This window comes from Lissotriton helveticus, chromosome 2_1 (genome assembly GCF_964261635.1).
Source record: "Lissotriton helveticus chromosome 2_1, aLisHel1.1, whole genome shotgun sequence".
NCBI lineage: Eukaryota > Metazoa > Chordata > Amphibia > Caudata > Salamandridae > Lissotriton > Lissotriton helveticus.
This window is the reverse complement of record NC_136059.1, coordinates 41,953,965-41,976,649: the sequence shown is the minus strand read 5'-3', so window position 1 is coordinate 41,976,649 and position 22,685 is coordinate 41,953,965. Positions and strand designations below refer to the sequence as shown.

Here is a 22,685-nt window from a genome sequence, read left to right as displayed (position 1 = left end):
TCTGTTTTTTAGAAGGCTGCTGCCAAGTGCTGGGGTAACCAAATACCAAGGCCGTCTAGTCTTGAGACCACCTCATGGCACCAATCTACAGTTCATGTCCTAGTCTCATAGGTTTTTCTTCTTTCTCAATTTCTCTTCCTCTTTGTTCTCTTTCTTATTTCTCTTTTGCTCTGGGTCCATGTCTGATAAACACCAGTCCCTGGTTCCATAGATGAGTGCAGGTCTGTGCCACTTACTACTAAAACTAGTCACCGGACCCTTGCACTTGAGATAGTTTGGGAGCACATTGAGGCAAATCAACCAAGCAATTTGCACAAACTAAACTTCGACCAACTATGACACCGACTTCACCAATGCCTCCACCACATCCCACTACATACCCTATGCTGATCTGTGCCTAACCTGCACTGCTCATTACACTACGTGGGATCACTACTCTTTAACACTCACCCAGCTCAGTTCACTGCTGCAGTGTTACTTGTCTCCTTTGTCCTTACTCAGCTGTGGCTTCTTCCACACTTCTACCCAGCTCTTTACCCCAAGCTGAATTGAGGCCACTGCTGTTGTGATGAAACCCAAGGTGCAGCTAAAGATTGTTCAATTGCATAGAAGAAGCGAATGCCTATCAGCGTGGGATTGGAGCCCAGAGGACCAAATGGATGTAAAGGATACAACATTGTTTATATTGACTTTAATATTATTTGCTACATTTTCAACCAGATAGTTCAAGCAATAAACCTTCCAATACACTCTAGCAGCACCAATGCCTCAGTTGCAGTAATCTTTGCTCCCAGAACTCTAAGGCGCAATTAAGTTCAGACAAGCAGAAAAGGGTCACTAAACTCTGGGCTGTGAACGAAACAAATTAATGGCAACAAGAAATGTATACTACAAAATTCAACCTATATGTGGAAGTGTACACCTGATGGGTAACTAAATACACACAACCTGATCCCCTACTTGAAATATGCCTACTGAATGTAAATTAAAATAAGTATATACAAGCGAATTCTGATGGGACATCGCCCAGGTTAGGAGGATCATTCACTTTTTATAAAAACGTCTTGAGATAAGTGTATGCAAGCGCAGTATGGAAAGTACAGATTCAAGTACCAAGTGTCCAAGCGCAGTACGGAAAGGTGCAGCTTCTGATGAAAAGTGTGTAGAAGTGCAGTACAGCTTCCTGTGATAAGTGTGTCCAAGCGCACTAAAGAAAGGCGCCGCTTCCGATCAACAGTGTGAGCGCGATTGTGCCATTCCAGTACAATTGCGCCTTGTTTTTCCATTTCTCATGTAGTGTGATTATGCCTTGTTCTCCATGTTTGACCTAATTTGTGCTAGCCAATTTCTATCCTACTTAGTCTTTTGCTCATGCCCGTTGTTCCTCTCCGCCGCCACTACCCCTGCGGCCCCACCCCGCTCCCGCCTCCCAGCTGATCATCTCACCCCCTCCCCTATTTAAGTTCAGCCACTGCAGGGAAGATCGAGCAAGACCTCTGGTCTGAGAACTGCTCTCTTCCCTGCAGCTCCACAGTCTACGCAGCCACTCTTGACTCCCAGGATCTCCAGGAGGTTTTCAGGGCTGCCCCAGGCCCGCAATTGTGCCCGTTCTGCTGCTTCAGTTTCAGTGCTTGTCGAGATTGTGCATTGTGCCATTCCAGTACAATTGTGGCTTGTTGCCTTGTTTTTCCATTTCTCACGTAGTGTGATTGTGCCTTGTTCTCCATGTTTGACCTAATTTGTGCCAGCCAATTTGTGCCCTGCTTAGTCTGTTGCCCCTACCTGTTTTTCCTCTCCGCCGCTTTTGCCTCTGTGGCCGCTCCCTCACCTGCTGGTGCCCGCTCCCACCTCCCAGCTGATCGTCCACCCCTCCCGCATTGTGCTAGCCCATCTACGCCCATCCGTGACCAGCGCCAGGGACCCTGGATCCTGAACCATCCAACGATACAACACAGCTGCCGTCATCGCACTCATCCCCGGAAGAAACTACAACTGCTAGCATGCCACGCCAAACACGACCAACGACAATTTCTCCTGGCACCACTGCTGCCAGACCTTCACCACCACTCCGGCTGCCAATACCACCGACGCCCTAGGATGCATCCTCCTCAACATGCGCTCTGTGGAGATCTGGAACATACTGGACAAACTCTCGTACGAAGTTGCCTTTTTCACTGAAACCTGGACCAAGGCCTCCTCCGCCCCTGACATCGCCATCCCGGACGGATACAAGATCCAGAGGTAGGACTGCCCCAACCACTCTGGAGTAGGCCTCACCGTCGTTCACAAGAACTCCCTCCGCCTCACCACATCCGGCGAAACCTACCTGACAGCCGAACACCTGCACTTCCTGGTCCAGAACAACCCCAACTCCACACTCTGCGGCACACTTGCCTACAGAGCTCCCAGCCCCCCTTTGCCAACACCATCACCGACCTCATTGCATCCCACGCCATCGCCACGATGGACTACATGCTTATCGGAGACCTGAACTTCCACTTCGACAACCCCTGCGACCCCAACTCCACCACCCTCTGTGACAACCGTGACAACATCGAACTAAAACAACTCATTACCACACCGACCCACAAGGGAGGACACGCCCTCAACTCCATCTTCGCAGGAGGAAACAGCATCCACTTCAGCCACACCATAAACCCCGCATGGACCAACCACCACTGCGTACACTTCCTCGTCAACAAACCCTAGGCACCCAAACCCGCCTCACGACCCCCGCGAAGGAACTGGAGCAGAGTCACTGACGAGTAACTCAACTCCACCCTCAAATGCGACAACACCACTGCGGCAACTGACGCCAACTTTGCAGCTAGGGAATACAACACTTGGATCTCCACTGCACAGACAAACCCGCTCCGCTACGCAACCCCGACAAACAGTGCCCCTGCAGTCTATTTCACCTCAGATCTGCAAGAAGCCAGACGCACCTGCGGACGCCTGGAGAGAATTGGAGAAACAGCAAGACACTTGGAAACAACACCACCTACAAGGATGCCATGATAGACTACCACCAACACGTCAGAACCACCAAAAGGACCTTCATCCAAAACAAAATCCTCGCTAACTCCAGCAACCGACGACTGGAAAGGCGCATATGTCAGGCCACTGCTCAAGAAGCCCTCCGCTGATTCCACGGACCTCAAGGACTGTCGCCCCATCTTGCTTCTCTCCTTTGTGGTCAAAACCGTCAACTCAGAACTGACAAGGTTTATTGACAAGGTTTATTTACCCTTCTCAATCCGGATTTGGAAGGGATCACTGAAAGAATATCGACTACCAAAATATCGACTACCCAAAATATCGAGGAAAAAATATCTACAGCAAAAATATCGAGTTTGTATGTACAAACAGGTAAGTACAAAAATATTGAGTACAAAATATCGTTTACAAAAATATAGTTGTAAAAAATATCGTATTTACTAAAAACAGTGTTAAATTAAATTAATATTAATAATTAATTACTAAAATATACTTAAAATTACTTAAATTAACTTATAATAATTAAATAATTAATGAAAGTTAAATATTTTTTTTTATTTCATATTTATTAAACATATATATATAGTAATAAAATATAATAAAATAATACCCAAAAACTGAAAACTGACCCTGAACCCTAAAAATACCCCTTTACCCAAAAACTGAAAACTGACCCTGAACCCTAAAAATACCCCTTTACCCAAAAACTGAAAACTGACCCTGAACCCTAAAAATACCCCTTTACCCAAAAACTGAAAACTGACCCTGAACCCTAAAACTACCCCTTTACCCAAAAACTGAAAACTGACCCTGAACCCTAAAAATACCCCTTTACCCAAAAACTGAAAACTGACCCTGAACCCTAAAAATACCCCTTTACCCAAAAACCCAAAACTGACCCTGAACCCTAAAAATACCCCTTTACCCAAAAACCCAAAACTGACCCTGAACCCTAAAAATACCCCTTTACCCAAAAACCCAAAACTGACCCTGAACCCTAAAAATAAAAACGATATTACTTCACTTACCTTAAAAACGATATTACTTCACTTACCTTAAAAACGATATTTTGGCTGTCGATATTCTGTCCAGTCGATATTTTCTCCAAACGATATTTTGGAGTCGATATTATGTCCAAACGATATTTTGGAGTCGATATTATGTCTGTGTACCATTTGGAAGCAACCACAGCACCATGACCGCCCTATTATCTGCCACAGATGAAATCCGCACCCTCTTTGACCAAGGCCACACAGCAGCCCTGTTTCTACTCGACCAATCAGCAGCATTCAACACCATCTCCCATCGCACACTCATAGCCATTCCACACCGGCAGAAGCCAAAGGATCAGACTGCCGCCCTTCCTCTCTGAACATACGGAAATAAACTGCAGAGTCACACAGGGATCATCACTTAGCTCAACCCTCTTCAACATCTACATGGCCCCCCTCAGAACCACCCCATCACCATGAGACAACACCTGGTGTCCCATGGCCCTCAGCAGCACACCGACCCTCACGGACCATGCCAGAAACCTCGGCATCATACTCAACTCCTCCCTCTCCATGAACCGACAGGTGAACGCCATCTCCTCCAGCTGGTTCAACACCCTCCGCATCCTTCATAAGACCTTCAAATGGATCCCCTCCCATCCCGGGTCAAGTATTCAATCAATAAATCATAAGGGTCTCAAGGCGCTGGGGAGAGGGGTGCTGCTACTCCTCAAATAGCCAGGTGTGGAGTAGAAGTAGGTCCTGGGTCTGCCGTAGGAGGATGGGGAGGGTGTTCCAGGTTTTGGCAGCGAGGTGGGAGAATGATCTGCCGCCCATGGTCTCTCTTAGGAAACGGGGGACGGTGGCGAGGGCGAGGTCGGCGGAGCGGAGCTGGCAGTTTGGGGTGTAGAAGGTGAGTTGTCTGTTGAGGTATGTTGGTCCGGTGTTGTGGAGTTCCTTGTGTGCATGGGTGAGGAGCTTGAAGGTGATCCTCTTGTTGACAGGAAGGCAGTACTGGTCTTTTAGGTGGGGTGTGATGTAGCTGGGGCGAGGGATGTCGAGGATCAAGCGTGCAGAGGCGTTCTGTAGGCGTTGTAGTCACTTCAGGAGTTTGGCCGAGGCTCCTGCGTAGAAAGCCTTACTGTAGTCTAGCCTGCTGCTGATGAGGGCCTGGGTGACCATTCTTCTTGTATCAGTGGGGATCCACCTGTAGATCTGGCGGGGCATGCAAAGGGTGTTAAAGCAGGAGGACGGGATGGCATTGACTTGCTTGGTCATGGAGAGTGTTGAGTCGAGGATAAACCCTAGGTTGCGTGTGTGGTCGGTGGGTGTTGGTGCTGCTCCCAGTGCAGTCGGCCACCAGGAGTCGTCCCACGCCGAGGGAGTGGAGCCGAGGATGAGGACTTCCGTCTTGTCTGAGTTCAGCTTCAGGCAGTTGATCTTCATCCACTGGGTGACGGGTTTCATTCCTTCCTGAAGGTTATTTTTGGCGGTGAGGGGGTCCTTGGTGAGGGAGAGGATCAGCTGAGTGTCGTCGGTGTAGGAATCGATGTTGAGGCTGTGCAGTCGGGCGACGTGAGCGAGTGGTGCCATGTAGATGTTGAACAATGTCGGGCTGAGGGGAAATCCTTGGGGTACGCCGCAGATGATCTCGGTGGCTTTGGTTCTGAAAGGGGTGAGGTGAACGCTCTGGGTTCTTCCGGAGAGGAAGGAGATGATACAGGCCAGTGCTTTATCTTGGATCCCAGCATTGTGGAGGCGTGTGCGTAGGGTGCAGTGGCAGACAGTATCGAAGGCGGTTGACAGGTCCAGGAGGATGAGGGCTGGGGTTTCGCCGCTGTCCAGTAGGATCCTAATGTCATCAGTGGCAGCGATGAGGGCAGTTTCGGTGCTGTGGTTGCTGCGGAACCCAAACTGGGATGGATCCAGGATGCTGTTCTCCTCGAGGTAGCGTGCCAGTTGTCTGTTGACAGTCTTCTCGATAACCTTCGTTGGGAACGGTAGCAGGGAGATGGGTCGGAAGTTCTTGAGGTCCTTGTGATCCGCCTTGGGTTTTTGGAGTAAGGCATTGATCTCGACCTGCTTCCAACTTTCCAGGAAGGTCGCGGTCTCGAAGGAGATTTTGATGGCCGGCGGAGATGGGGTGAGATGGTGGAGCTGACTTTGTTGAAGATGTTGTGTGGGCATGGGTCTGACCGGAGTGGATGGTGTTCATGATTTTGATGGTGTTGTTGTCGTTTATGTTGGTCCAGGTGAGCAGGGGATCGGTGAGGATGGTGGCCGCATCGCACAGGTCTTGCGAAGTCTTGCAAAGGTGGGATGTTGTTGGTTTTGGAGCTAGGGCTGGAGAACTTGACGATGTTGAAGAGCTCTTTGCTGTTTTGTGCGTTGTTGTCAAGGCGGTCTTTGAAGGAGGCCCTTTTGGTGGATCTGATGAGGTGATGGTGTCTGTGGATGGCATTCTTGTGGGCTACGTAGTTGTCCGGTGTCTGTTTGCGGTGCCATTTCTTCTCTAGTTTTTGGGAAGGTTTGCTTGGGTGCCTGGAGGTCCGTGGTGAACCAACTGGCTTTCTTATTGGTGTGTCTGTTGGAGTATTTCTTGAGCGGGGCGAGGGTGTTGGCACAGTCGTCAATCCACTGTCTAAGGGTGCGGGCGACGTGTCGGTGGGGTCGAAGGGTGGGCTTTGGGTGAGGGTGGTGTTTAGCTGGTCTTCAGTGACTTTGTCTAGGGAGTCGTCGGTGCTGGTCGAGACTCTGAGGGTGTTCCTGTGTATGATGGCGATTCCTCCTCCTGTTCCGTTGGTGCGGTCCCTGCGATAGGAAGAGAGTGACCCAAGCACTCATCACCAGCAGGCTGGACTAACGAAACGCCCTCTACGCCGGTATAAAAAAGTCCCTACTACACAAACTCCATATAATACAGAATGCCGCCACCAGACTCGTCCTTGGCTTCCCTCGACATGAGCACATCAAACAACACCTACGGAAGCTCCACTGGATAGAGTCATTTTCAAGATTCTCACCCACGCCTACAAATGCCTACACAACACCGGACCCCAATTCCTCAATGACAGAATCACCCTCCACGTACCCAAAAGAAACCTCCAATCAGCCAACCTTGTCCTCATCAAAACCCCACACATCTACAAAGCCGAAGCAAGGGGAAGAGCCTTCTCCTACATCCCACCCAATACCTGGAATGAGCTCCCGGATTACATCAGACGCACCGCCCCCTCCCTGAACACCTTCAGGAAGACTCTCAAGACTGGTTGTTCGGCTGAACGGAACTGGGGAAACCCCACCTTTCCCAGAGACCCCCACGGGTGAGTAGCACGCTTACAATTCCCTGATTGATTGATTGTGTTGAAGTGTAGTACAGCTTCCTGTGAAAAGTGTGTCCAAGCACATAGGGAAAGGTGCAGCTTCCGATGAACAGTGTGTAGAGGTGCAGTACAGCTTCCTGCGATAAGTGTGTCAAAGCGCAGAATTGAAGGAAACAGCTTCCTGTGATAAGTGTGTCCAAGTGCAGGATGGAAAGATGAATCTTTCAGTGATAAGTGTGTCCAAGCTCAGTACGGAAAGGTACAGATTCCGATGAACAGTGTGTAGAAGTGCAGTGCAGCTTCCTGTGATAAGTGTGTCAAAGCGCAGTACGGAAAGATTAAGCTTCCAGTGATAAGTGTGTCCAAGCGTAATACGGAAAGGTGCAGCTTCCGATGAAAAATGTGTATATAGCTTCCTGTGATAAATGTTCCAAGCACAGAATGGAAAGGTACAGCTTATTTTGAAAAGTGTTTCCAAGTGCAGTACGGAAAAGTGCAGCCTCCTGTGATAAGTGTTTCCAAGCGCAGTACGAGAGGGTACAGCTTCTCGTGAGAAGTGTGTCCAAGTGCAGAATGGAAAGATGAAGCTTCCCCTGATAAGTGTGCCCAACCACAGTACGGAATAGTGCGGCTTTCTGTGATAAGCGTATGCAAGCGCAGTAGGGCAAGGGCTGCGAGTTGAGGCTACACAGGGGATGCGTACACTGCCCTGAGACAGTGTGAGGGGTAGTACCCAAGCCAATACAATAACTCCACCTCCAGGCTATAGAGCACTGGAGTCAGCCACTGTTGAGTCTTGCAGAGAAGGGAGTAAGAAGACGGTACTCCCTGAGCATGGACATTTTGACTACGAGAGTTCACTATTACTCAGCCTGAAACAACGCGCCTGCTTTCATCTTCCCTACATTTGCATGGCACAAGGTACACCTTCCTTAAAACTTAATTCACCACGCGCAAATGCAATGAGCTCCTCCATGTGTGCCTGACCTTAAATTTGCGGCACCTGTTGGATCCACTCTCAATACTAGAATTACAGCCTTTCCATTCATCTATACAAAATATAAAAATGACCACAATCTCCCTCAAAAGAGCAGCCGTCTTTTATGGGACAAAGTCATCCTCTAGCAATGTCTATTTTAAACCAGTAACTCCCCTCTGAAAATCTCTGCAATGATAACAGGATTTCATTCTTCCCCAAAACGGTGACCATCTTGAAATGGTTATGATCTTATCCTCTGGAGAATTAAATTGCAGAGGCCATTCCGATATGCTTGACTTTTAGTATCCAGCCCGCTGACTCAACAAAACAAGCCACATCAACTTTAGAAAACTGTCCAATCCCACCAGCTCAACATATCGATAACATGGGGATCCTAATCCTAGCCCCATCTATCGCTCTATCAAAGATTATTAAATGAGGTCTCCTTCTACCCCCAAGAACGTAGTGAGCTTTGCAAAGGCTGAAGATGACCGAGCGATGCCCATCTCTGCCCTAGCAATGGTTCTCTAGTTCATACTTATAACTTCCTGACCAAAATCAGCCTCTAACATGATGGCGACGCCCGTAGCTCCCAGCTCATTCCCCGTGCCACCCCAGAAACTCAAATGTTTTTCCCCCTTTGTCCACTTGGGCAAACGTTTTATGTCTATATACAACAATGGGAAAAGCTTGTTCCAAGCCAGTAACACAATCCTGGCCACAATCAGCTTTATTTATCTCACCCTCAAGCCCTGAGACAATCCTTCACGCTCATCCTCTCTATTCATCCCAAATACCTCTCACCCCGGTCTCTCCTGTAATCCGACCTGCCCGCCCCCACAACCCATTGTTCACCGACCAACACCAGTCCTTGAACAGCCCCCCACAGACCATCAACACACCACTCTTCTTCAACCTCCCACAAACCATTACCTTCCTCTCCGTTTGCAACATCATGTTCTCTGCCCCACAATCGGCCTATAAGCCTTCCTTCACACCTTTATTGCCCCCTGCCCTAACATCTCCCAACACTAGATCCCAACAACCCATGCCTTTCCCAACCTGAACCTCTAATCCCCATAGTCCATTCCTGACTGACCACCCTAATCCCCCCCAATTATTACTGAATGTAACTGGCCTCCATTCAACAAGTTCTACAGGTGGTCATATTCATTTTGTTAGGCACGGGGAAATCAAGTGATTTTCCCAGAATCACAGGATGTTAAGCAGCTTCGAGGTTGACCGATCCAGCCATTAGGTCACATCCTCTCCTCTTAAATATCCTCTTCTGAATACACTGGTGAGGCAGTTCAGGGACATGACCGGTCATTGCACACCCCAAGACTACACTTCCATTCGGCCCTCTGTTCCTTTTTCGCTCTCACTAGGGTTACTCTTGGCTCCCCGGGTGTAATTAATATTTATCACGTAACTTCTATTCAAAAGACAAACTTAGTAAAATAGAGGTTGCCTGTTTATTAAATGAGCTAAAGCTTGAAGTTAAATTGACATTAAATTATGTGGACATGATCAGTATTGAGTGACAAGAGTAGCACATGTTGTTTACCTTTGATTCTCCCAGTGATGTACAGGAAGCCATCTTGGTCAAGCTTGCCAAGGTCCCCCGTGTGCAGCCAGCCCTCTTCGTCCAAGGCCTCTTTAGTCTTCTCCTCCATGTTCAAGTAGCCCATGAAAACATGTCTGCCCCATAAGCAGACCTCCCCGGTGCCGTCTTCCTCTGGTCTGTAGATCTGTGTTCTGCACCCAGGCATCTCCTTACCAGTGCTAGAGAAGAGAGGAGGATAACTCAATCATGCATGAGCAAACAAAGCAGACAACTGAAATGTACCAATAGAAACCCCACTCAAGGCAATGTAGGGCAGAGTTATGGTGGGCAGCGGTACTATAACCATAACAGTGCTCTATCCACATGCAAGGCAATGATGGGCAGAGGTATTGTATGATGAGCGAGAGATACCTTGACCATCATGATGCTTTGCAATGGCAAGACAAGTGCTGATGTGGTCACATCACTAATCATAAGACCTGAGAGTTTAGGAGGCCCAGGAGACGCCTTTGGGTTGGAGGTAACGCATGGTCAGTGTAGGAGTGCACGTTAACCAGATAGTGAGAGTGATAGGGGACATGCATCACCTACCTCATGATCCAAAAGGAATCAGGCCCAGCTGCGGTATGTGGACCAGTGCACTCACTCATGCCGTACAGCTCCATCACTGGGAGATTCAGGCTCATGAAAAACTCTAGAGTGTCACGCGTGATGGGGGCAGCTCCTGAGTAACACCGGGTACATCGGTCGAGGCCCAGGGCCGCGTGGGCCCTCCTGAAGACCAGAATATCTGCAAGCATGTAACCCCAGGGCATGGAGCTGATCCTGCGTGAGGAGATAGTGAATATATGGGTGACAGAAAAGAAAGATTAACGCAAGGGCACCTCACAAGTTCAACAAGCAGACCACAACCATCACTTCTGCAAATCAAGAAACGCTTCCCAAGAGCAACAAATGCTTAACATCACAGCCACATTGGAGAAGTAGACAAATATTGCTACTCATTGGTAACTGCACAAGCTCTTACCAGACTAATCACTGTCCTCTAAGGTAACAGAAATAGTGCCACCATGACCTAAAGCCAGATGTGCACTCACTAACCATACTGAAACAAGGCTTTCAGTTAACAGTGGTTTCAAATGTTACCGCTGGAGGTGTGGAGAGCTTTATCTAATTGTGAGGCAGGTTCCCTCAGATTTGGGGGATGGGGACTCACCACTGCACTGGGATGGCCTCAACTCACCCTCTTATAAATAGAAACTTCCCTTGTATGCTGGCATCTTCCACAATACTACTGCTGTCCCTGACACCAACTGGGCTGCCTGCGCCCTGGGCAGGTGGCCTACATGTGAACCAACGACAAGTCGCCATTTCTCACACTTCCACCATGGCGGCCAGCAGAGCTGCAGGTGCTTTAGCTCTTTAGCATCGAGGCTCTGGAGGGATAAATGGCTCTTACTGGCTTCGAGAAATCAGGCTTTCAGGCCTCACAATAGCAGGAGTGGTTGCCCTTCTATCCACATGTTGGCCACAACCGGTTCCATTTTGTGGAAGCTTTTCACCCTAACCTAGATGGTTGGCAACCAAAGCTCTTCTGCTGTGCCAAGTAGATATCCCAAATACAGACAGCACTGTATTATAGCAAGATTGTCTGTATTACTTCAGTATTCCCCAGTCTTCTCCCTCAGGAATCACATGTGTAATTAGGAAATTAATTACCATTTACAGCAATCCTGTGTGTACAATCATGAATCTCCTTGACACTGCCCCACCGTGCGAGCATGTGAGTTTATGAAGGTAAAACACAAAAATACAGAAGAAATGGACTTCCTGGATAGATCTCAAGCTGGACATAATCATCAGATAAACCTGGGCAACTTGATAAAGCAAATACAAGTAGGTAGTTGAAAAGGCCCAGCAGCAGCGGAACAGGGCTCTGGAAAGGAGGTTTGGAACCACCACACTGAAAGAAAACACAAGGAGCACTAAGAAGATTCTTTCATTCAAAGAGTTTTCACTCGATGGAAAGGCTTTAATTCTGTAAACCATAAATCAGAATATATTGAATGTGTGTTATTGATATCACCAATTGTTTATAAGTTAAGTACAGTGATGTGTTTATTTTCTTCTTGTGGTACCCCAATTGATGTTTTTAACATATTTTGATAGGTTAGATACAATTGTGGTATGCATGAGGAATGATTGTGATGTGCATGAGTGTGTGCAACCTTTAAAATGCTTTGTGGATAAATGTTGGTATTACCTTGTCGTATATAATTATATTATGATTTATAAGCACCTGTTTTATTTCACTCTTTTTCACAAACGAGTAGCTAATTTGTGGACAATATTAGAAAAGCATTATGTAAAAGACAAAATAACTAATATAAAGTATTGTGAGAATATATAAACAACTGTTGGTTATCACAATTGTTTGGCTCAATATGAATACAGTGAATAATCAATATTATTGGATGAATACAAATGTAAATATGTAGGTTTGGCCGTTTTGTTCTTCAAAATGTAGCTTTTTCCCCTGCCTCGGTCTCCCTCCATTTTTTCCTCCAGGGGCCCTCTTCCTTTCTTTAGGTTGGGCGAGTTTTCCCAGAACTCCATGCTCATAGCGGAGCGGGCAAAACTCTGCAAACTCAGCAGATGGAGTGGATGTTATCGCCCACCCCCTAATGTGGATGTGCTTCTTGTGAATGGGGAAACATGCAGTCACATCTAATGATTGATATACATAGATATACATATTATATATATATATATATAATACCTACTGGCGGTCGCCAGTAGGTATATATAGTTAGGACCTAGTTACCATAGGAAATCCGCAACATTCTATTAGGAATAACTTTGGCGTCGATTGAAGAAATTGCGTGCAATTTTCCCAAATTTTGGCCAGCTCAGTTCCGCTCCCTCCCTGAAAGTTTTGGGGGGATTCGTCAAGCGGGGGGTGAGAAAAAAGGGGGTCCCAAAACGTGTTTTCACCATGTTAATTTCCATAGGACGATTAGACACGGCTACAGTCCGAACGGCTGAACGGAATAACACCAAACTTGGCAAAATGGTAGGGACTGGTATGCAGAAGTGCCTTTTCTATATTTGGTGAAAATCCCTCCAGTAGTTCATGAGAAAATCAAAAGAGAAAAAATATATATATCTTTAGCAGCTTACTTGTAAGCTTACTGTAAACTTACCTTTCCGAGCACGAGCTGAATGCTAAATGGCTATCAACTGTCTGTCAACAATCCAAACCAGAAAGTGTTGGCAGCCATCTTGTGCCTCGGTAGACTGAGGTACAGGATAGCAGAAAAACAAACGTGAAGAACTCAAAAAGGGGGCAGGGTAGAAGCACCCTGACCCCCTAGGCCTGCTCAGGGGGTCCCACAAGGACCCCCCAGGCCCAAAAAAAATTATTTTATTTTAAAAATCGCAGGGTACGCGTACTGTGGAGACTACAGTAAGCTTACTGTAAGATTACTGTACTCTGTACGGTACGCGTACCGTGCGCGTACCCCGCGATTTAAAAAAATATATACTTTTTTTGGGGCCTGGGATTCCTTGTGGGACCCCCTGAGCAGGCCTAGGATGTCAGGGTGTCAGTATGCTTCCCTTTGCGTGGTTTGCACCTTTGTTTCACTGCTTTCTTGTGCCTTGGTTCTACCGAGGCACAAGATGGCTGCCAACACTTTCTGGTTTGGAGTGTTGACAGACAGTGCCATCCAATCAGCATGCCTTCCCGAGAAAGGTGCATGCTCATTGGCTGTCAACACTTCTAACCACGAAGTGTTGGCATCCATCTTGTGCTAGTGTTGACAGACAGTGGCAGCTAATCAGCATGCCTTCCCGAGAAAGCTGCATGCTCATTGGCTGTCAACACTTCTAACCAGGAAGTGTTGACATCCATCTTGTGCTCGATAGACAAAGGCAAAAGAAAGCAAAAATACAAATGTGAAGAACACAAAAAGGGGGCAGGGTAGATACACCCTGACACCCTAGGCCTGCCCAGGTGGTCCAACAAGGACAAAAAAGGACCTTTTTTTTTTTTTAAACCTGGTCTGTTTTTTTAAAAATTACCCCCCGGGGGGACCAAATCGCGGGGCAAAGCAATACAGACCCTTGGCACATACTGGAGGCTCCTGATGGGCTAGTTGGCCCCCAGGGACCCCCAGTATACAAGGGGAATTAGTTCCTACTCTGCAAACACGCCAGGGGTTGCGCTGCAGAGAGGTGTAAAAAAGGTTGTGGCCTCATTTCACCTCTCTGCAATGCAGCCCCCTGGCGCATACTGCAGGTTCCAGGTGGGCAAGTTGGCCCCCAGGGACCCCCAGTATGCAAGGGGAATTAGTTCCCCCTCTGCAAACACGCCTGGGGGCTGTGTTGCAGAGAAGTGTAAAAAAGGGTGTGGCCTCATTACACCTCTCTGCAATGCAGCCCCCTGGCTTATACTGGAGGCTCCTGGTGGCCTAGATGCCCCCCAGGGAACCCCAGTATGCAAGGGGAATTAGTTCCTCCTCTGCAAACGCGCCAGTGGTTGCGCTGCAGAGTGTTGTAAAAAGGGGTCGTGCCCTCTGAACACCTGCCTACAAAAATGTAGTAAATCAGTATAAAAAAACAAATTAATACATTTAAAAATTGTCATTTAAAAAACCTTGCAAATTCAATTAAAAAACCATAGGTTTTCAGGCCTTATATAGTTAGGAATTAGCATTTAAAAAACCTTGCAAATTCACTGAAAAAACCATAGGTTTCAGGCCTTATATAGTTAGGAATTTGCATTTAAAAAACCTTGCAAATTCACTGAAAAACCCATAGGTTTCAGGCCTTATGTAATGGAAATTAGCATTTTAAAAACCTTGCAAATTCTCTGAAAAAACCATAGGTTTCAGGCCTTATATAGTTAGGAATTAGCTTTTAAAAAACCTTTGAAATTCACTCAAAAAACTATAAGTTTTAGGGGTGTTATATTTAGCTGGACATTTCACTCATACAAAACCATTGAAATTGCTCCTATATAGTTAGTTGCACTAACTATATTTCGCGCACCCCTGATGTCACATATTACATCATTCATGACATGGTCAGTGACATCAGTGATGACATCTCAAATGACATCAATGATGACTTCACTGATGACATCATCCACGTGACAATCACATACACCTTTTCATACACTAGTAAAATCTTTCATCACTCTTTGTAAAATACAGAGTATCATATTTGAATCCATTGACACATCAATACAAGTATCTAAAAACCCACTCATTGATTCCTAGAGGTATACACACATCTAATCACTTACCTGTAGATTCACTCATACATGCTGTCAATGAACAATAGAACACTATCAAAAATACTTATACACCTATATCAACATTACACACCAACACACAACCTATTCACATATGAAGTTATCCTACTCACGTATGCAAACAATGGATCATGCTTACATACTTACTTAGCTACACACTTTATAAACACCACTTCATCTATTCATTTAGATTGTAAGTCATATTTAGTATATTATAAAATCATTATTACAAGTATACAGTTATCCATACAGTCACTCACACAATCATCTTATGTATACATATTTATATAAAACAACTGACACATACACTGCCTTTTATTTTTCTAGTTTGTTGGACATGTATCATTGAGAAATATATTTGCTCATCACCACACCCATAAAGATATTCACTCACCCAAACAACTGTTAGAACATGTAGTTTTAACTTCATATATCTATTGAATCAACTATTCACACATCTTTGGGCAGTCACACACCCTCAACCGAACCACACACACATTCACTCTCCCATACAAATACTCAATTAACCAATCAATAACTAATGTAGACTTCCGCATAGCTAGTAACCAACTGGAGAACCAGTTTAGACAACAACTGACAAAGTGATACAGATATTCACACAATTTAGTCACTATCCACTGTATTTAGTGAGACACTATACATTGTTAAGGTCCTCCATTCCAAATATTTATTTTTATATATCCACTCATACTTCAATGCAAATTGATATATATATAATGCATATTTAAATAAGCAAATAAGCAAACCACATACACTGGATGATGTCATCAGTGATGTCATCATTGATGTCATTTGAGATGTCATCAGTGATGTCACTGACCATGTCATGAATGATGTAATATGTGACATCATCAGCAGTGGATTGCAGGTGCGCGAAATATAGTTAGTACAACTAACTATATAGGAGCAATTTCAATGGTTTTGTATGAGTGAAATGTCCAGCTAACTATAACACCCCTAAAACTTATAGTTTTTTTAGTGAATTTCAAAGGTTTTTTTAAAAGCTAATTCCTAACTATATAAGGCCTGAAACCTATGGTTTTTTCCAGTGCATATATATATATAGATATATATATATATATATATATATTACCTACTGGCGGTCGCCAGTAGGTAGTTATAGTTAGGACCTAGTTTCCATAGGAAATCCGCAACATTCTATTGAGAATAACTTTGGCGCCGGTACACAAATCTTTGCGAATTTCTCAAAGAAGATGGCCTGCTCCGCTCCTTCCCTGAAAGTTTGGGGGGGATTCGTCAAGTGGGGGCTGAGATAAAGGGGGGGTCCCAAAACGTGTTTTCCCCATGTTATTTTCCATAGGACGTTTAGACAGGGCTACAGCTCGAACGGCTGAATGGATTTATAAGAAATTTGGTAGAAAGGTAGAGTCCGGCTCGCAGATTACGCTTTTTCTTTGAATGGTGTAAATCTGTTCAGTAGTTGCTGAGAAAATTAACTTTGAAAAAATATATATTGGGCTACATTGGGCTATATATATGTTAGAGCCCAAATGTAGCCCAATGTAGCCCAATGTAGCCCCAAGATGGCCATCAGAGACAAAAAAAACAAATGTAGCCCAAATATCAGCCAGATGTAGCCCAACTATAGCCCAGTGACAGAATGTCCGAGAGTGTTCTAAAGAACAACTAGAGCGCTAACAGTCTTACTTATGACAAAAGTATGGCACACCTGAAGTCATCTTGATTGGAATAAAGTGTTAACACTTAAACCATTTAATTTGCAAAGGAACAAAATGAGGGGGTTCATTTTGCCATAGAAATTATGATTAGTGCTGAAGAAAGAAAAATTAGGGCACATTTTGAGTGACTTCTCAAATCCTCTTATATTTCATTAAAAAAATTCTGATATGCAGTCTCCCAAGATGGCCACCAGAGACAAAAGAGCCCAAATGTAGCCCAAATATCAGCCAGATGTAGCCCAACTATAGCTCAATGACAGTAGTTAGGACCTAGTTTCCATAGGAAATCTGCAACATTCTATTGAGAATAACTTTGGCGCCGGTAGACGAATCTTTGCGAATTTCTCAAGGAAGATGGCCTGCTCCGCTCCGCTCCTTCCCTGAAAGTTTGGGGGGGATTCGTCAAGTGGGGGCTGAGATAAAAGGGGGCTCCCAAAACGTGTTTTCCCCATGTTATTTTCCATAGGACGTTTAGACACGGCTACAGCTCGAACGGCTGAATGGATTTATAAGAAATTTGGTAGAAAGGTAGAGTCCGGCTCGCAGATTACACTTTTCTTTGAATGGTGTAAATCTGTTCAGTAGTTGCTGAGAAAATTAACTTTGAAAAAATATATATTGGGCTACATTGGGCTATATATATGTTAGAGCCCAAATGTAGCCCAATGTAGCCCAATGTAGCCTAAAGATGGCCACCAGAGACAAAAAAAAACAAATGTAGCCCAAATATCAGCCAGATGTAGCCCAACTATAGCCCAATGACAGAATGTCCCAGAGTGTTCTAAAGAACAACTAGAGCGCTAACAGTCTTACTTATGACAAAAGTATGGCACACCTGAAGTCATCTTGATTGGAATAAAGTGTTAACACCTAAAACATTTAATTTGCAAAGGAACAAAATGAGGGGGTTCATTTTGCCATAGAAATTATGATTAGTGCTGAAGAAAGAAAAATTAGGGCACATTTTGAGTGACTTCTCAAATCCTCTTATATTTCATTAAAACAATTCTGATATGCAGTCTCCCAAGATGGCCACCAGAGACAAAAGAGCCCAAATGTAGCCCAAATATCAGCCAGATGTAGCCCAACTATAGCCCAATGACTGTAGTTAGGACCTAGTTTCCATAGGAAATCCGCAACATTCTATTGAGAATAACTTTGGCGCCGGTGGACGAATCTTTGCGAATTTCTCAAAGAAGATGGCCTGTTCAGCTCCGCTCCTTCCCTGAAAGTTTGGGGGGGATTCGTCAAGTGGGGGCTGAGATAAAAGGGGGTTCCCAAAACGTGTTTTCCCCATGTTATTTTCCATAGGACGTTTAGACACGGCTACAGCTCGAACGGCTGAATGGATTTATAAGAAATTTGGTAGAAAGGTAGAGTACGGCTCGCAGATTACGCTTTTCTTTGAATGGTGTAAATCTGTTCAGTAGTTGCTGAGAAAATTAACTTTGAAAAAATATATATTGGCCACATTGGGCTATATATATGTTAGAGCCCAAATGTAGCCCAATGTAGCCCAATCTAGCCCAAAGATGGCCACCAGAGACAAAAAAAAACAAATGTAGCCCAAATATCAGCCAGATGTAGCCCAACTACAGCCCAATGACAGAATGTCCCAGAGTGTTTTAAAGAACAACTAGAGCGCTAACAGTCTTACTTATGACAAAAGTATGGCACACCTGAAGTCATCTTGATTGGAATAAAGTGTTAACACTTAAAACATTTAATTTGCAAAGGAACAAAATGAGGGGGTTCATTTTGCCATAGAAATTATGATTAGTGCTGAAGAAAGAAAAATTAGGGCACATTTTGAGTGACTTCTCAAATCCTCTTATATTTCATTAAAAAAATTCTGATATGCAGTCTCCCAAGATGGCCACCAGAGACAAAAGAGCCCAAATGTAGCCCAAATATCAGCCAGATGTAGCCCAACTATAGCCCAATGACAAAATGTCTCAGAGTGTTCTAAAGAACAACTAGAACGCTGACAGTCTTACTTATGACAAAAGTATGGCACACCTGAAGTCATCTTGATTGGAATAAAGTGGTAACACTTAATACATTTAATTTGAAAAGGAACAAAATGAGGGGTTTCATTTTGCCATAGAAATTTTATATTTATATATATATATATATATATATATTCACTGAAAAAAACATAGGTTTTAAACACGTTATAGTTAGGAAGTAGCATTTAAAAAACCTATGAAATTCACTGAAAAAACCATAGGTTTTACGCACGTTATAGTTAGGAAATAGCATTTACAAAACCTATGAAATTCACTGAAAAAACCATAGGTTTGACACCAGTTATAGTTAGCTGGAAATGTTACTTGCATAAAACCAATGAAATTCCCACGTTATAGTTAGTTGGACTCACTATAACTTGCGCGTGCAATGCACTGCTGATGACGTCACATATTACATCACTCATGACATGGTCAGTGACATCAGTCATGACATCACTGATGACACTATCCAGTGAATGTGTGTCTTTAAAAAAAAAAAATATGTGTTATATATGTATATGTAAAAGTTGATGGAAGAATAAATGTTTAAATAAGTGATTACTTGGATGTTTTAAAAAAAAATTGATTGGTTAACTGGTTTATTAAGTGTATCTTAGTGAATACATATATTAGAGAGTAATGTTTAAATATTTAAATATATGTATTAGTGTTTCACTTTGTGTTTAAGTGGTTGCATGGGTTGGTGAGTAGCTACATGTGTATGTATATGGGTTATTAGATGTTTTTGTTAGTATCAGTATGAGTGTTTGTATGGTTTGGTGGGGGTATTACTTAACACATAGATGCATGAATGACTGACTCTCTCTTTGTATGTGTTTTGAAGGCAGGCTCAAATGGTTAGACAAGCAAATACCTACTTTCTAAAAGAGGTATTTGGAAACACAGAATATTAAAATAAACTTCACTAAAATATGTATTTTTTTGTTCTGAGTCCAGGCATACTAAACTCAAATTTGTACCATGTTCTCTGAGCCTGTTAGGACTATAAAGTGTAACAATTCTAACAGTCCATTCTGGCCTATTGAGAACAGGTAGCCTTGCAATAGTGAAACACGAAAATGGCTCTAATTCACTATTAGGACATGCCCAACACATCAGGGCTTGTCCTACCTTATGCTTACAATGCACCCTGCCTACCATAGGGGTGACTAATATGAAGAAAATGGAAGGTTTAGGGACTGGCAAGTGGGTGCACTTGCCCAGTCAGCATGACAGTACCAGACTGCACGCAGGCTCTGCAATGGCAGACCTTAGACACGTTTTACAAGGCCGCTTCTGTGGGTGGCACAACCAGTGCTTCAAGCCCACTAGCAGCATTTGGAATTACACACCATGGGCGCATCCAGTGCACTGTACTAGGGTCTGACAAGTAAACCAAACATCCAATCATGGAACCACTAATCAATACATCCATTTACAGTAGGGATCACTTGCACTGTGGCAATGGATAGCAGTGGCACAGTTCCCAAAGTATCTAGCACTAGCAAAAACACATGAGGCAACATTAAAAATGGAAGGGAGACCCACGCCAATGGTGCCAGTTCTAACAAGCATCAAATATACGTGTTAGAACAACGACTGGAAATCTGAAGAATGAAGTTTTGAAATAGAACGTCAGCATAATTTCAGGTATACCCAGCAGTGCCAAAGAATAAGATCCTACTATTTTTAGGTCAGGGTCTGGGATCCTGATATATTTGGGTCACCTTACGTTGCCTCACAAACCCCTCCATGCCGATTCCAACAAGAGGGCGCGAGGCACAGGATGTAGCACGCGTGGCTCTGAGCAAGCCCCCCTAAAACGGTATTAACCGGTTGGAGGTTCCTGGGGATGCTAATCACAAACCTAGCGAAATCCAATCATGCTGCTTGGCGGGACAGTAATGGGATAGTGGGTAGAGCAGTTGTATTCTTTTGTGAGCTGAAAGAGACAGTGTTCTGTGCTTTGCAGCTTCCTCTTTTCTTTGAAAAGAGCAGGGCGAAGGGACACCGTATTATAGTTTGGGAAAGCTACATGTAAATTGTATTTATTTAATATTTACTACCCCTGACAAGGTGTTGAAGCACTTGGGCATGTGAAGACCATTAGGATTTTTCTTTTAGCATGTTACTCATAGTATAGCATGCTTTGATCCAGTCTTGAGCAACTTGAGCCCCTGCATCTTCAGTCTGCCAATTGCTGGAAGAATTTTAGTAGCCCCCCCCCCTGAAATTTCACTCTAGTTGCGCCTCTGCACCTTGTCCATGTAAATGTCAGATGGTGCCACAGGTAAAGACAGTCAAACACTTCACCAAAAGGCGAGGACCGATATCTCAATGTTTCTAGTTGAACATATACCTGCCTGCCATGCTGAATTGTTCTTGTGGCAGTACACATAGCAAAATTGTTGTATTTATCGCACATTTTTTTACACTTTCCCGGGTTACACGTATTGAAAAGGGGCTTATAAAGGATTGTTTAAAAGTATCTTTAAATAACGTATTGCCATTTTGAGATTTACACGAATATTTTCTAGCATTTGCGTAAGTCACTGGTTCTAAATTGGTCTTGTTGCAGTGCGCGCTGCAAAATTGTTAGTATTTTATTGCGCATTTTTTCACGATTTCCCAGACTGCATGCATCAAAACTGTGCATTTAAAGATGTGTTGGAAGGATTGCAAAAGAGAGCCTGTAGCTAACTTTTTACAATATCTATGTTTACACACACATTTGCTAATATTTCCATGCCTGCATAAATTTAAATCTGGCACAAATTTTCTGTTACCATCATGCACTGACTTTTAATATTTGCATTCTCATTTTCTAACATTACCCTTCCTGCACATATTTATTATGCGCTAGTGGCGGCACTCACAGCAAAACTGTGGTTATTTCATCTTGCATTTTGCTTCATTTCTAGTCAAACATGCATTGAACAAGTGCTTTTCCTGATGCATTACAAGGATTGTGTAATTGTGTCCTTACCTAACCTCTTACACTGTTAGTTACATGAGTGTATTTTCACACATCTCCCTGTGTGCACATATTTAACGTGAGCTTAATTCTTCTCGAGGCACCCCGCACGGCTACGTTATTATTTTGTTGTGTGGCAGTCCACCCACAAGCAGCTAGGCCACTGGTCCTTTCTTTAGCCAATGTGTCTGGCTTAACCTAACATATGTTGCTTTAGCCCACTTATCTCAGTTGAAGCACAACCACCAGTCTACTCTTTGAGAACTGATAAACTATATGATAAGATCTGTTTCTTTGGAAAAACCTTCCGCTCTTCCTTTAATGATTGTTTACGTCTTTGTTCTGCTCCACAAATGCTTAGGACTTAAAACATCTGTGCCAAGTACTCTCCATGCTTCAAAGAATTTAGAGAACACTTTATAGCCAACATTTATTGACATCTAGTAAATTCTTTTCCTTCCCCATTTGTAACATTCTAACAAAAAATACACAAACAATAAGGAATTATATGCTATTTCACAATACATCAACAACAGCATACAATATCTCCCCCTCTGAACTATTTTTGTTTTTAGCAGCATGATTTTCTAAAAAAGTCAAACTTCCACCAGTAATTGAATTCCTGATGTACAACAGTTCATTTTTTAATTGGCAAACATTCAGCTCACTGCGTGACCTTTTTTATTTCTTTTGCTACATGGATGGGCTGGCCTTCCAAGCCTACAAAGCAGTGTGTAAAAAGATAACAAAAATAAAAATATATAAAAAACGTAAACACTTGCAGAGGTGCACAAGCAAGGACAAAT

General features: G+C 44.1%; 1 protein-coding gene across 1 annotated transcript in view; it reads right to left on the bottom strand.

Annotated features, from left to right (window-relative positions):
* Nucleotides 1-22,685, bottom strand: part of LOC144820053 (long-chain-fatty-acid--CoA ligase ACSBG2-like) — an 860,084-nt gene that overhangs the window by 229,519 nt on the left and 607,880 nt on the right. The window contains exons 9-10 of the mRNA XM_078677707.1: nt 10,450-10,683; nt 9,859-10,076 (exon numbers count right to left, since the gene is read on the bottom strand). Of these exons, the coding sequence (XP_078533833.1) occupies nt 9,859-10,076; nt 10,450-10,683 (452 nt within the window). The remainder of the gene's footprint in view (nt 1-9,858; nt 10,077-10,449; nt 10,684-22,685) is intronic.